The following is a 16848-nucleotide window of genomic DNA, read 5'->3' as shown; positions in this document are numbered from 1 at the left end:
AGTTATTGTCATAATTAGTTTAGAAATGAATTTTTTAAAAATAAAAAAAAAATATAAAAAATTGGTTTAGATAAGATTTTCTAAACTACCGCATGCAGGACAAAAGAAAATAAAAAATTCCCTATTTTCACTGCAGATAAGCAGTATTCAATGATCAAGCAATAGTATTTATATGGTGATAAGATTAATTTAGACGTAAACAGATCATTATATAATTATCACCATGAAACCTAAAAGCATTAAATTAAGCAACAAGAAGATATAATAAAATGTCTTGCTTGAACAAGCTTATTATTATTATTCCAAATTGTAAAATTGAAGTAGTTGACAGCCAAATGCAATGCAAAAACATAGACAACAAAAGAAAAGGGAACAAAATTATTTATCATACAAGTACATAGTCATCATCATTAACATTACACATCCTCATAATTAAAACCAAAATGAAACCTTAGTGGGATAAGTTGAGAATGCATTGTCCAGATCAGCAATAAGATCATCAGGATCCTCAATCCCCACAGAAAGACGCACAAGCTCTTGACATACTCCCATGGATTCACGCTCTGCTTCAGGTATGCTGGCATGGGATGTAAACCAGGGCATGCATATTGCTGACCCTACACTCCCTACAAACAACAATCAAATTTATATGTGTTAGAATTATATATTTTTTGCAATAAAACATTCACTAACTCCAACATGTATATATACTAATTAATTATGAACAAAGTTATCCTTGAAACCTCTAACAATTTATTACTCCACTTGATCCTTATTAGTCATAAGATCCTCCAGTTCTAATATAAGATCACATTCTAGAAGAAAATAATGATGATTTTTTTTTTTTAAAAAGTCACTTTGCTTAAAAAGATGAATCAATGATTACTTTCTTCTAATTTTACGTTTCACAAGTTTTTCATAAGTAGAGTAAAATGTTACGTATGATAGAGAAATATTTTTAAAGATGATGCATTTAACAAGAGTAAACTAAGAATTTTTTTCTTCATTAGACAACATTAATAATTTAACTACATCTCTTTAGTCTTGGTGTGGTAGTTAGGAGTGACTTGTATATAAAACCAGATGGAATGTTCTTCTTCTAAAGCATTAATTTTCCCCCTTTAAATGTCCTTTACTAACTTTTCATTGTAATTTTTAGAGTTTGAAAACATTAACTAATTTTAGCTAAATCTCTTAATCAAAATTGTCAATACAATCAGCCCTTATTACAATGATCAGAGAAAGGAAAATAATACCAACAATTAATAATCAAAAACTAGAAAAATTACATAATCAAAAGGTACACCATACGATATAATTCTAACATGATAACCACTAAATTTACCGTTAGCAACAAGATCCCTTTATCACACCCAACCATTTACCATTTTGATTAACTATGATGTATAACTCTCGGAGTAAGGAAACATAGGTAAATTTCTTTATTCCTGATAAATGTCAAATATATTAAAAGATATACATAAGAAGGAAACATAGGTATATGATTGAAGACAATTTACATATGAAAATGCATGTTCCTAGCTACATCAAGTGCACTTACCAAAACTAACAGTTATGCCAAAGTGTTCGGTCTTCTCAACAATATGCTTTGAGAGTGGAAATGAGTGTGTTTCAAAGCTAAGCACAGATCCTGGCCCATCTGCCTGCCAAACAGTAAGAACCCAATTTATGGATATATAAAATCATTATTTAGACATGTCAGCCAAAATTAATGTTGAATTTTTTTTGGTAGACAAATCATATGTACCTGAGAGTTGTGCAGTTCATACCCAGGATGATCAGAAAGACCAGGATAGTTTACTTTCCTTACTTGAGGATGTTGGGCAAGATACTCAGCGACCTTTTTTGCATTCTCCTGCAAAATATATTTGTTGTCACTAATAACTTACTATTATTGTTTCTTTTTATAAGAATAAATAATGACCTAGTCAATAAGAAGCTATACATGTTAGAACTTCAAACTTTAAAATGGAAGCTTAGCTGTAAATCATATATCCTATCAAATACTCTCTTCATTCAAAAATATAAGGTATTTAAGTTATTAGATATTAAAAATATAAGACATTTTTAGTATTGTAAGGTGTAATCATTGCCTTTAAAAAAAGTGCTCTTATTGAATAATCACTTTATATTTATTTTAGAATAAAACACCTTATTACATAGGGGTAAATATGAAACGATAATGTTTGTTTGAAGACAAATAACTACTTTATTAACACGTGAGATTTAATTAAAAATGCTTTATATTTTTTAACAGAAGAAGTATATATGAAAAGCACAATTATTCAAGACCATTTATTTTTTAATTTATTAAAAGATCAATATACTAAAAAGGTAAAAAAGAGTTCTACAATATATAGGATAGGTCTAAAAACAATACCAATATTAAGACACCTTAAACTTAGCAATAAGAAAGGAACATGAGACAAAATGAGAAATTAAAAAGCTAATATCATAACTAAGAGCTTTCATAAAAAGAAAAAAAGAGGATCTTTGTTGAAGGCTATTCAATAATTTCTGATCGTGGTACATGATTTCAAGAGGACAGGAGCAAGGAGAAGTTGGAAAATTACTATTAAAAATCCAGTTAAAGTTATTTAGTCTTCACGCAAAACCACATTGTAAAATTTTATAATAATCCAGCAGAATGCGTACATAAAACAAACCATATTATCTATGAGACATGAGTTACAGCAAGTACAAGGATGTGATTGAATAGCATGAAAAAGGATTATAAACAAACAAAAAATTAAACCAATATTTTAGAATATATTATTAAGTCTCTCTAAAAGTTTTCATTTTTTTTAATTTGTAACCATATACATATATATATATATATATATATACATACATATATGTATGTATGTATGTATGTATGTATTCTTTTACAAGTGGCAATGTATAAACAAATAAATCAATTTATCAAATCGATTGTTCGTAAGGTGAATAAATTAATAATTAGATGGAAAATAGTCGTACTGTGCATATACAAACTAGAAACTATAAGTAACTTAGAATGTTTTATGAGGTACCTGTTTCTTCTCAACTCTAAGGACCATTGTTTTGATTCCTTCCAAACAAAGCCAGGAGTCAAATGGAGATAAGGCACTGCCTATTGCATTTTTCAGATTCTCTAAGTGGCTTGCCAACCTTTCCCAGATGTGATCAAATTAAAGGCAACAGAATTTAGGAAAACACAGATATTCCCATTATTAATTGAATAAAAGATGCATGTATAAAATAGATGGAAAATGAAAATGAAATTTAAAATACAAAAGGAAGTAGTTCATAACATAATAACAAATTTAAAATGTGAACAGTGTAGTTTGGAGCCTATAATATGCACCACCTTCTCGCTCTCTCTCTCTACTTTTTTTGTCCTTTTGACCATTGGCTTCTGTATAAATTGGGGGGGGGGGGGGAAGACATAGTACCTAGCAGACATAAGTCTTTACAATTTTCTCTGTTTTAGTATTTTCCAAACAAAAAAGTTAAAGGAAGAATTACAAACAAGTTCCAAATAAAGTAAACTAATTATTTATTCAGTCCATTTACATGTTAAATTAAAATTCAGTATTTATAAGTGGATGAGACTTGTAAGTAATTAGCCTCCTTATGTGGGATTTATATGTAACTCTCCCAAAATTAAAATTGCACAATTTCATGAAATTTTTCTTTGAAAAATCCTTATAAAATATAAAATCGTATCACTTTGTGACTAAAGAATATCAAATTGTCATTCAAATTATTTTTTAATCAAATTTTCAAAAGAAAAAATTGAGGATATAGGGTTAGAGGATTGAGGCATTTGAGGCCCTAACCTTTGAACCATGGTTTATGCTAAGCTATTTGGAAACTAAGAAGAAATAATGTAAGAAAGTGCATAATAGTATTGGGCTTGATTGGTTTTGGTTGTCATTTTTTTAAAAAATATTTTATAAATCAGGTTTAAAATTTTTTTAAAAACAAAAAATAAAAATTTATTTTGTTATGTTAATTTAAAAACAGTTTTAAAATTGAAAAATCAACTAAAAATGATGGTCATTGGCAATTAATGTTGATAATTTATGATAATAATTTATCAATGTAATTATAATTTTCTATAATTAAATGTAGTGTATTTTGAAAATAAAAAAATAAAGTGAAAACAACTTTAAGATATTTCTATTGTTTTTTTAAAAAAAAACAGACAACAAAAAGTCCTATTTCATTCGTAATTAATACTAAGAATCACACAAGCACACAAAATCTTATACATCACATTCTTATTAACAAAATTTGCAACCAAATTGAAATTCAATTAAACGACTTCCAGGTATATAATTAAAGAATTGACAAAAGTGCTACTGAGAATAAGATATTACGTACTCTTCATCTTTTGTTGCAACGACACCAGCCATGACATTACTGTTTCCAGAAATAAATTTGGTAGCTGAATTGACAACAATATCTGGGGGGAAAAAATAGTGACTATCAATTAATAGAAATTTCTCTTGACCTTTTTTTTTGGGGGGGGGGGGGGCGTAACACATGTAGGGTGTTCTCAGCAAATTCCTTTGGTTCCAATGGGAGTTAAAAATATGTTATTTAAATCTTCAAAAGTTTATACAGTTTGTGAATTTCATAAAGTTTATTTTTTTAAGAGAAAGAAGATTTTATGTTTTCATAAAAAAATAAATAAGGAAAAATATTAAAAAGGAAAAAATTACATAAATTCATGAATCTTCGCTTTAAAAATATTTAAATTCACACACACATACACTCTTTTTTTTTTTTGCGTCAAAAATTTCCTTCAATTCACGCCCACACTAAAAGTGAAAATAATTAAGGAAAATGATAGTAAAGTCTTAGGAGAGGAAACTAATGACAGTTAAGTTTCTGATAAACTTTTTTGAAAAATAAGTTATAAATATTAATTCAAATAGTTGCAAATAAAAATTTTAATTACAAACTAAGAGCTACATTTAGAATTACTCGTTTAATTCTATTTATAAGTTATTTTTAACATACTTCAACAGTACTTAGAAAATTTTAAAATTTATTAATTCTATCTTAAAACTTAATAAGTTTTTAACTTTACCCCATTAAATATGCATACTTTAAAAACATTTTTCTCTCTCCAACATTCAATGGAGGATAAAAGAGAAAATTTGTGATAAAAATTTAATAACGTGGCTTATAAATTAGACCAAATTTTTTTCTCTCTACTCTATACATAGGACCAGAGGGAGTAAATGTGTCATTCATAATTGAAACTCTTGAATTTACAATTGTTTAAATTGATATTTGTATCTTATTTTTTTTAAAAAAATATTATCAGGGACCTAATTATCATTTATTTTCTCTTTTGAAACTTAACTATCATTCTCTCAAATAATTAATTAAGAGAATTTTTATCCAAAATTAATTAAGAGCATTAATAAGAGACCAAATGCTAACCCTCTGACCTTAAGTGCTCCATATTGCTAGAATGATACAAGCATTAATATGAATATATACCTACTCCAAGGTCCAATGGTCGACATAACACAGGAGACATCACACTATTGTCCATCAATACTATAGCACCATGTTCATGAGCCATCTCCGAAATTTTCTGGACACAGATCAATAAAATAATGAAATTTTCTAACATTCAGTTAAACACCATTCAAAGGAATTACACACACACACACACCCCTCATTTTCATATCCTCCATGTTACTTGAAGTTGGGTTTCTTGCAAGAACTATATATATAAGAATTAGGGAGAACAATATAGTTATGTCCCAAATGATTAAATTAATAACAGTTAGGTTCGAGACAAAATTTTCCAAAGAAATGAGTTGAAAATATTGATTCAAATAATTATAATTTCAAAATTTGTAATTGCATATAAGATATCTAAATTTCAATCATAACTCTCAGATTACAACTAAGATTCTTATTTGTAATTGCTTGATATTTTCAACTTATTTAATTACAAATTCAAGTAACTCCTAGATTACAATTGAGATTCCTATTTGTAATTATCTAAATCAATATTTTTAACTTATTTAATTACAAATTCAAGATTTTTAATTCCATATAAGATATTTAAGTTTCAATTATAATTCTCCAATTGCAACTAAATTCTTGTTTGTAATTGTATGAATTTATATTTAATTTACAACTTATTTTTTTAAAAAAATTAAAAACTTAACTGTCATTAATTCAATCGTTTAAAACTCAACTTCATTCTCTCTAAGAATTATATAGTCATGGGTCTTTATTTCTTAATTATGCAAGAAGAGGGGCGCGCACACAAAAAATAATAATAATAATGAGCCTTATATATATATATATATATATAACGGCAATTATAGACAGAAAAGTTCACAAAATAAAAGGTAAACAAAGTGCCTTATTCATGAGAGAATAGGAATAAAGTTTTAGTCTGAATGAGAAAGAAAAATTATTAGAAATGAAATGCCAAAAAAAAAAGCCTGAGAAAGAAATTCAATGTCTAGAAATTTTGGCTTTCGAGTCATGCGCACTGCTATAAAATTAAAAGGATTCTTCTAAAACCAATGGCATTGATTGATTGCTTGTTATTCCATTTCCATCCATGATTTTGATAAAAATGAAAACAAAAACAAAATACTTTCAACTTAGAATGAAAAATTATAACTTACTCGAATATCACATATTTTTAGCTGAGGATTTGTAGGACTCTCTAGCCACACCAACCTAGTCCTCCCACGTTCAAGAGTAGATTTCACCTTCTCCAGATCAGTTGCATCTATTCGGCTATATGCATGCAATCAATAATTACAACCTCATCAACTAGCTGTAGACAAAGTTATTGATTTGATCTTTATTACTTAGATAAGAGATAACACAGTTAAAATGTGTTGACATAGCAATATAATGGAATTTTGATAGCAACCACATAGATTAACAAAAAGAAGTGCAACTATTTAGGCAAAAAAAATCAAATTTTTTTTAAAAATAAAAGAACAAGCACAGCGTAAGGGACTAAATAAACAATAACTAAACAAGTTTTAGGATTAATTTGAAAATAAAATTCTTTTTTTATAGGATAATTTAAGAAAACATAGGAAAATAAATCAATAAAAAATATGAATAACCAAATTAATACATGGGCCAAGCTTGAAAGATTAAAAGTTTATTATCCTAAAAAATTATATATCCAAAAAGCTGAAAAATCACACTTACTTCAATTCGACTCCTTCTTTTCTTGAAACTAGTTCGCTCAGGAATCTATGTGAACCACCATATATATCCTCTACAGCAACAACTTCATCTCCTGCATTATTGAAATTACACGAATGATAAAAAAGAAAGAAATTATTTCAGTATACATGTAATAATTATGAGAAGATACGCATATACATATATAGGCACAATTAGTCACAACCTCTTGATATTACAATTTCAGAGGTATTAAATAAATCATCTTATTACTGTAAAATCTCACAAGGTATTTGGGGTAAAAGTGAAGGTGCAATAAAAATCATTTGACATCAATAGTTAAATAATAAAACTTATTAATTTAAAAACTTCATTTTTTTTAAATAGATGACTGAATTGACTCTTTGCGTGCTTTATTATACTGTTATATGTGCTTAAGTGTCCGGTGTACATAATTAATATCTGAAGTAATCAATATATTTACAAACAAATTAAACTTAAAATTTTACTTTTCCAACTCAAAAATGCCTCTTTTTAATATTGGATATGATTGAGAATTTTGGCTTGTTGACTATTAATAATGATTGACTTTACATAATAAGGAAGATTTGATTTTTTTTTAATTATTCAGTATTTATTAGCCATGATAAAGCATTATTTATTTATATTAGGCTATATATATATATATATATATATATATATCTCTCTCTCTCTCTCTCTCTCTAATCATATGTACAGATTACACTGACAAAATTCCACACATGCACTACTTGACAAACATCGAATTACAAAAAGGAAGCAGACTAGGATAAGGAACTACCAGGCTTAACAAGTTCAAAAACAACAGTCAATGCAGACATTCCACTACTCAAGCAATAGGCTTTACTTGCATTTTCAAGCTTTGCTATTAACCTGAGGATACATACAAAAAAATATGCCAAAAGTAATTAAAAGATGATGGAATTAAAAGGAAATAGACAAAATCAAGACAACATAAACCATACGTCAAACCTTTCCAAAGTATCTCTGGTAGGATTTTCACTTCTAGAATACATATATTCACCAGCCTCTATTGCAGATTGCTGCATGCATGAAAAAAGTATAGAAGACAAGCATATGATTTCAAAACAATATCATGCAATAACAATGTTTTAAGACTGGGATAGTTGGACCGATTAAACTGCCATCCAGATACAAAAGTAACTTGATTTGACTCATCAAATTGTTTTGAGGATTGACCCGTTTCTGACTGTTTTGGACTGGCTGGTTTTGATAAAACCAGAATAAACTCAGAACGGTAGGACCATTTTGAACTGTTGTTATGGTAAAAATGTGAGCACATGATTTGTTAATTGACATTATATGAATTAAAGTGTAGAGAAAATTGAAAACTTTAAAAACATAAATACAGTAAATAAAAAAATATAGACATGAAAAAAAAAGAGAAAAATTAGAACTTAATATATTATGATTAAACAACCTTGAGTCAAAAATGGTATTGTCATTATTTTTAATATTATATATATACATATAAATATTATTTTTATTTGATTATTATATCACTTGTTTGACCATTGGTCTAAAAGGTTGAATTACAATAAACGTGACCCGCTGATCTTTTCTGGCTCGTCATCTAGTCTAGTTTAAAACACATTGGAATAGAGATACTACACACACAAACACAATTACTAAAGAGCTCAGGATTTAATATAGATCAAATTTTCACCTGTTTAAAAGTAGCAGTTTGGTAAATTGGTGTAGAGGTTGCTTTATAAGGATCAAATTCATTATGGTAATCCACTACCAATGTGGACAAACTGGGCTGGCGTGGCTGATTTTGACGATCTGCAAATAAAAATTAAAACTATTAACTAACATATGTACAAATTAAAAACAAAAGTCACACACAAACACACACACACACACACACAGAGTATATACAGAAACACATCACAAACCACTAGTCGGAGCTCCATTAGTGTCAATTTGATCAACTTGGTCCCCTGAATATGATTTGCTCTCAGTCTGTGGCTTCTCTATTTGGACTATACAATTCACTCTAAACCCCTTTGCATGGATCTTTTGGTTTAACTTCAAATCGGCCGACTTGTTAAATCCCAGGTTGTTCCACGCATTTCCACCACTCGTGATCTAAAACACAAATATTAATTATAAAAAACGTAACTATACTAATGCAATGTTCGGCAAGTAGAAAAATATTTTTCTAGAAAAGAAATGAAATAAATGCGTAAAACTGATTGAAACGATGATAGTTGTTACCTTAGTGTTGAGATTAAAAGCAATCGGAGTAACAAAAGGACTGAGAAAACTTGAGGCCAATGCCATTACTGAAGATCAGGAAAGAATTAGCTAGGCTTTGCTTAAGCTCTTCGAGGCTGTGATGTGGTAAGACACAGTTCCAATCTATCTATTATATATATATATATATATATATAATCAGAGTTCACAGGCACACGTACGTGCTGGAGTATCATGAGGCCATGTCATCTCCATGAATTCCTCTCCTTTACACGTAACGATTTGCTAGATCTATCATCTATGGATGGCACCAGCGCAATATTTACATTGAGTTACAAGTTGTAATTAAACTTAAAATATACTTATGGTAAAAAAAAATTAAATTTATATTCAGGTATTTATGCATGTAATTCTCGGAGCGATCGATTTGTAACTAATTCACTGTATAGTATATGATCTGCGATGGGTTCAGAGGTCGAAATGTCATGAGGGCTCAGGAATCTGTGAGAACCGACAAGAGAAGAAAGGCAGTGGAGGAACAAAATAGTGATCTGTCAAATTAATGGTTTTTAGTAAGAGAGTCGTTTTGTTCTAAGTGCTTAAAATTTTGTGTCAATGTGGTATATACTTACCATCTTTTCTAACATATAGTTGCTGTTAACTTACAGATGTAATATGATTTTTTAATTACTTAGGCAGTTTGAATACGACTGGTTATTGAATTATATATCTTTTTGCCTATTTATTACGTAGGTTTAAATGATAAGCTGTTTTATAATTTAATTTCATTTTAGTTCTGATTCCTTTAATTTATTAAGTGGTTGGACAACCACCTTAGGACAATTTTAATCAGAGGTACAATTTCGATAACTCAAGTGTCATGACTTTAGAATTGAACCTGTACTTTGCACTTATTTTAAAGTACTCCTTCCTACTTTATAAGGTAGGGAGAAAAATAATTTTTAATTTTATTTATAAGTCATATTATTTACTTTTTATTACAAATTTCTTTCTTGATCTCCTATTAAATGTTACTGAAAAAAAGTGGGTTACTAAAATATGAATATTCTTAGATATAGTTTATAAGTTTTCTACGATTTCAGTAAAATATAATGGAAGTAAAATGAAAGTGACTTACAAATAATAACGGGAGTAATTATTCTCTGTTGTTGGTTATAGTACAGTGAACTTTCTATACCAGTATGGTAAAATAGGTTTTCAACAAACTAAAAGGCGAAAAAATGTGATTATGCATAAAAGACAAAAGAATCTAGCAAAACATTACAAGGCATGCATGTATATATGCATGGAAGCCACGTGTTTCTTATGTGGCATGTGATTTGGCAGATGCTTTTTTTTGTATAGATGTCCATTGGTGAGTGCGATACAATATTTGGAGTGCAGAGAATATTTTGGCTTATGGGAATGGTCAAGTCATCATCAATCAATCAATATCAGTATAGTAATGGAGATTGCTCTGCTATAATTCTCTTGTTTCATTTAGTTGATGAGGCTATGCCATAAATGAGATCGGACAACCCAACGAAGTTGTGGTGCTTAACTGCTTATACCTTCCATGATGAGCTACGAACATAAAGAATATCATATCATTCATGACCAGATTACAATCTTCGACAAGGTACGTCAATAAAATTTTCTTTATAAAATATTATTAATAAATTTAATTTGCTCAAGTAACTTTGTTTATTACGAATACAATCCTCAGATAAATGAAGTATTCAAAGAGCAGTGTCAGTATATGTTGCAGAGTATGGGCGTAGCACAATGCCAACTAATTCTTAGCGAGTGTAGAGCTGTAAGTTATAGGATTAGTGTACATAAGTTGTAGAATGTGCAAGTTTGCAAAACTTAATTAAGGGTAGAATTATAAGAGCTTTACCATTTGCACATTGGTTAATTACTTTGCTTTTGATGTTATGATAATAATTAGTTGCTCACTTTGATTTTGATATGAATTAGTGGATAATTTGTTTTATAAGTTGAAGGAAATAATAATTTGGAAGGAGCTAGTTATGTTAACTTCTAGGATTTCATGTTAAATCAGCACATTTTCCTTGAATTTTAATACATTTTGATATGGTTGTACATATTTTGAATACTCAAGTTAAGAAAATATATATTTTGTTTTGGGATTGCTCACATGGCTTTATCTTAATATTTTCTAGCTCTTTAAGTTTAGAAATGTGTTGGCTGGCCAATCGGATAATTAGGTGAAGCTTTTGTAAGGTTGTAAAATGATGAAATTAGATGCAAAGTGCATATTCACACCAAGAGGAAAAAGTGTACATAACTGGTGAAGATAGTAAACTTTTTACCCTTGTTTCCTTTGCAAACTGAAATGGTCACTTTCCACACCGGTTCAATAACTTTCTATTTCTACACTGGTTCTGCAACTAGTGTAAAAAGTCTTTTATGTAGAAGTGAAGTTATGATTTCCACCCACTAACAACAAAATGTAGCATTTTACTTAGTTGAAAAAGTTAGACATGGAAGGATATCAATATTTGTTTTGACTTGGGATGTGATTCTTGAGACTTCGAGACATCTTGGGAGCTATGTGTATTGGGGTTTGGACTTAAAAAGAGTTGAAAGCAAAAGACCAAAACTTGAAAGGCATTTGGAGCTCCATTTTCTTGACTTTTTAATTCCTTAATTCTCCCATTGTGATAATTTTATATATTTGTAACTTTGAATGGTTATGAGTAGCTAATTAAATACTTTCTTCTAGGATTATTTTGAACCCTTATATGAATTAACACTAAATTTCTTTGATCTTTTTTTGATTAAAGATATATATATTGATTTACTTTTTTCTTAAATTTTTCCAACCATGTCCCTCTTTAATTTTAAAAATTAAGGACCAAGAGACAATCGTATGTAATAGGAAGGACCAGGTCTTGAAAGCACATTATATTGCAGACTCTTCTTGAAGACCGCCCTGAAACTCATTTGCAGACCACAAGAATCTGCAATGCAATTTCAAGTCTTATGTCATCGTCTCTTGGTCCTTATTTCAAATTTTCGCTTACTTTTTATTATTATATATACATGCATGGATTGTATATATCTATTCACATCAAGAGCCAAGTGCTACATGCAGAAGATAAAGTAGTCATTTGCTGCGGGTTCAGATTTCAGAGGTTGGAATCAGGAATCTGTTTCTTCTTCTGATAATGAATCATCAGATCATCAGGTATCTGTGAGAACGTAAACGGACAAGAGAAAGCTCACGGATGAAGAAAGCACGAAGCAGTGCACTGGCTTATTATCTATCTACGCCATTGGGGTGTTTCTTAGTGTTTAAAATCCAGTGTCAATGGTATATATCTATGCCACGCTTTCTAACTGATGTTAATTAAATTATTACAGGATGCAATTTTATGATTTACACTTAAGCGGTTTAATTTATTTTATCACTTATTATTTTATTTCTGTCTATTTGTTATTTAATTATTTCAATGGTATGATGATGACTTGGTTATAAGTGTGCCTTTGATCCTCTAATTTTATATAAAATTTTAATTTAATCTTCTAATTTTATAAAATATCTTTTTAATTCTCTAATTCTAATTAGTTTCAAATGATTATTTTTATATCATTTATTGTTATTTAAAAAATTAAATTTAATATATCAATTTTTAAAAATGTTTTGTCACTATTTAAAATTTCAATGTATGAATTTTTCTTTTTTTGATTGATGAAACTAACTATAAGGGATGGAGCTAGGATTGCAAAGTTTTTTTAAATTTTAAGGAATAGGAAGTAGATGACATCTATATAATATCAAAAAAAAATTAATATTTTAAAGAGTTGTGCCCTGTTAGTCCACCTTCCCTCCACCCTATGTTAATAATGTTAAGATTAAAAAATTAAAAATATTTTTATAAAATTAAAAGATAAAAAAAATCTCTCATTGTGGCTTTCTCATTGTAACCCGCTCCTTTATGTTATTATGACTATGAGCCTTCAGAAAAGCTCCTTTATAAAGGAGCATCAAAGTGGCGAAGTTTTGAAATTTGAAGCCATCATCGATAAATAATCAAATCAAAACAATACACTTAAAAAGGTAATCAGCTAGTTATAATTGGAAGAGATATGAAAAAAAAAAAAAAGTGTGCACACACGGACTTTGTTGAAACTTCAATGAAATTAAAAATTAAAGTAAAATAATTAAAATCTCATTATTTATGTTTTTTTTCACTTAATTATTAAACCAGTTACATTACGGATGAAATATGTGAGGCTGTGGACGTGCATGAGATGCTATCATTTACACATCGTTTTGGGAAATTATATTTACAAGTCTTCCTTTGTTCATTTTAATTGATCATAGGCAATTTATTGCAAATTACTTGGTGTTAGAATTACGGATAGAGATCAAGTGTTTAAACCTTCGCGATATGTAAAAAGATTTTGATTGTAGAGATTCATTTCACTTACAACTAGTAGTCTCTTGGTTTGATTTATAGTCATTCTATTATTTTTATTTCTATGCAACAATTTCAGTGGTAAATGACAATTACGTACCTTATGAATGTATTAATGCCAATTGAAGAATTCATATTATTGAAATACTGTAGAAATATTTGAGTTATGATATGGGCCTATATGTTGGGCTTAGCCCAATAATCCTGTAACAGATTACCTGTGTTTGTTAATTAGATCTGTCAGGTTTAGTTAGGACTCTGGTGAAACCCTTTGTAGTGTTTAAATACCAAATCGTAACGCAAGACTACTCAATTCAATGGGACGAATATTCACTAAATTTGAGTTTGTCTCTCTTTTATTGATTGTTCTGATATTACTGTATGGTATCAAAGCATAGACTAACGTGTCCATACACTTCAAAGCAAAATGGACTTACTGAAAGAAGGCATGGACATAATGGTAGAGCCACATGCATGCGCCACCTCACATAAAGAAAATTACACATAAGGGGTGTGTAAAATTTACAATCTTATACCCTAGTTTTAGAATTTTGAATAATAAAATCTAACCACTTCAAGTTAAGTCATCTTTTTAGGTAAAAGTTTTCTTTTCTTGCAAACTTAAACTCTATATCAACTTTGTTTAGCACATTTTTGCCTAAACAAATCCTCAACATATTTTGTTCTATATGAAAATATACATAATTTTACTTATTATATTTTTTAATGAAATTATTTTTAAAATTATTATATTAGTTTTTCAATCATTAATTTTTAAATTGAGTTGTCAAATACCTTCTGACTCCAGATCTTAACTTCGTCATTGCATCCACAAATAGTTGAGACAGGACTTGCTTTTCTTGCCCAAGCTTCTTTGCCTCTGTTCTATTGGCCTCATGCGTTTGCATCGGCCGTGTTTCTCATCAACAAAATGGTTTCTAAACCTTTACATGGTATTAGTCCATGTGAGAAATTGTATGGTAAAGCTCCTGACTAATCTATGTTACGAATTTTTGGTTTTGTTTGCTAACCTTGGCTTCAGCCTTGTAATTCTCACAAGCTGGATTTTCGCTTTACTGCCTGTATTTTTTTTTTTAGTTATAGCTCATAACATAAGGGCTATAAGTGTTTAGATCCAGTGACAGGAAAACTATATACCTCCCGGCATGTCAGGTTTGATGAAAATGCCTTTTTTATCCAACTCCCAATATATATAGTGTCAGAACTCAAGCCTCCTCATCTCCTTCCAATATTACCTCCTCCCTTCAATCTACTATTATTCCACGTTCTCATATTCCTACAGCTTCTTCTCCCACACCTACTACTCCACCTTCCTTACCTAGTTCACCTGTATTACCATAATCATCTCATTCACCAACAATTCCTTCTCCCACAGAAGTTAATTCAAAAGGGCACACCTCAACTCCTCTACCACTCTCTCATATTTCTAATAACAATCTTCCTATGATTACCCGTGTCAAAGCTTGAATTTATAAGCCTAAAATTTATCATGCAGCTTTAAATACTCCTTTTTGCCCATCTTCTATTAAGGAAGCCTTGGCTAATCCTAAGTGGCATTTGGCGGCTGAAGAAGAGTATAATGCTCTTGTGCAGTTTAATACCTTATATGCATGGTATGACTATGTAATACCTTATATGCATGGTATGACTATGTACAACGTTTGTTTGTGGTAAAGTTGCCAAATTAAATAGAGGTAGAGCTATTTGACAACTTTATCTTTATATCATAAGTCTTCTAGAAAATCATCACAATTAGATCTTATGGATCATAGTAGATCTCAAAAAGGTTCAATGAAATTGTAGTTTAATTTCATGATCACAATACACCTAGTAAAAAGTTGTTGAGCCACAGAGTAACCAGACAATTAATTTGTAAATTTTAATTTATGACCTTCAATTTTCATTTCTCCTAAACCATATCACTTTTAGTTGCATAAATGTTAAAAGTGAGGAATTGACATTTTGATATCAAAGCAGATCCAAGCAAAGTCCATATGAGAATAGAGATAGATATTACACAAGTGTGATTATAGAAAAGTTATGAGTATGATATAGTTGCTCTAGATTTGTGGTCATGTTAGGTTTAGTATAATTGATCACGGGTTAGATGCCTAACTGTACTACAAGCTCAACAAAAATGTTTGAATATTTGAATTGAGTCATTTATGTATGCTAAGTGTTATGTTCAGAACGTATAATAATAAACATGGATGTGACCATATGAATAGGAAATGGTCCAAGACATGAAAGGTTAGAAAAGAAACATAAGCCAGCTAATTCCAGTGAATTTATTGGGAAGAAAATAAAGAGAAAGGGACAATGATGCTAAAGATGAGTGATATACCAATAAATGGTATAATAGAATGAATATGTTTTTCTCATATATTTAGATAACTAAAGTTTGGGGTTAGACAAGATAGATATAATGTATGTAAAGTACATAAATGGAGTACTCTATCAAGTAATAAATTTTAAGATGTGATTCCTTGATATGATGATTCAATGATAGCATGCTAGTAGAACAGTTATTGAGAGTAGTGAGAGTTTTTTGAGGAACCTAGAAGTAGTTGATTGCTAGAGCTAGTAAGAGAAAGTCTTGGCCATGGAGTTTTCCATATAGAGTGGTAATTGGTCCTCCGAATGAAAGAGAAAGTGCAGCCAAGGTAAGGCAAGGCAAAGCAGAGTTGACCTCACTCCAACAAAAGCATAAAGTAAAGGGTAGCTAAGAATAATATAGGGATCAGATATCCCTTGAGTCTGGCAAGATATTTAAAAAAGTTTCAAGCGGAATTTTCTTATGCTGCAAATAACTATCAAGCCATTGCCATGTTTAGAAGCTAGATGAGTATCACTACCACAACAAAATATGAGTTAGAGAGACAATATTGGCATATTCTCGTGAGAAAATAGGTAGCCACTACCCATG

At 29.6% G+C, this 16848-nt stretch overlaps 1 protein-coding gene across 1 annotated transcript; it reads right to left on the bottom strand.

The window, feature by feature from the left end:
* Positions 1-432: 432 nt before the first annotated feature.
* Positions 433-9540, bottom strand: LOC129286560 (cystathionine beta-lyase, chloroplastic-like). The gene is made up of 13 exons (XM_054922504.1): positions 9475-9540; positions 9153-9345; positions 8921-9039; positions 8206-8276; positions 8015-8106; positions 7219-7309; positions 6675-6789; positions 5521-5617; positions 4390-4471; positions 3054-3171; positions 1769-1876; positions 1562-1664; positions 433-626 (listed from the first exon to the last, which is right to left on the bottom strand). The coding sequence occupies exons 1-13, from the start codon at positions 9538-9540 to the stop codon at positions 433-435; spliced, it is 1449 nt and encodes a 482-aa protein (XP_054778479.1).
* Positions 9541-16848: the final 7308 nt, after the last annotated feature.

The sequence above is a fragment of the Prosopis cineraria genome, unplaced genomic scaffold (assembly GCF_029017545.1).
Source record: "Prosopis cineraria cultivar Desert tree isolate PC_DT_omini unplaced genomic scaffold, ASM2901754v1 PC11, whole genome shotgun sequence".
NCBI lineage: Eukaryota > Viridiplantae > Streptophyta > Magnoliopsida > Fabales > Fabaceae > Prosopis > Prosopis cineraria.
This window is presented reverse-complemented; position numbering and strand designations above follow the sequence as displayed.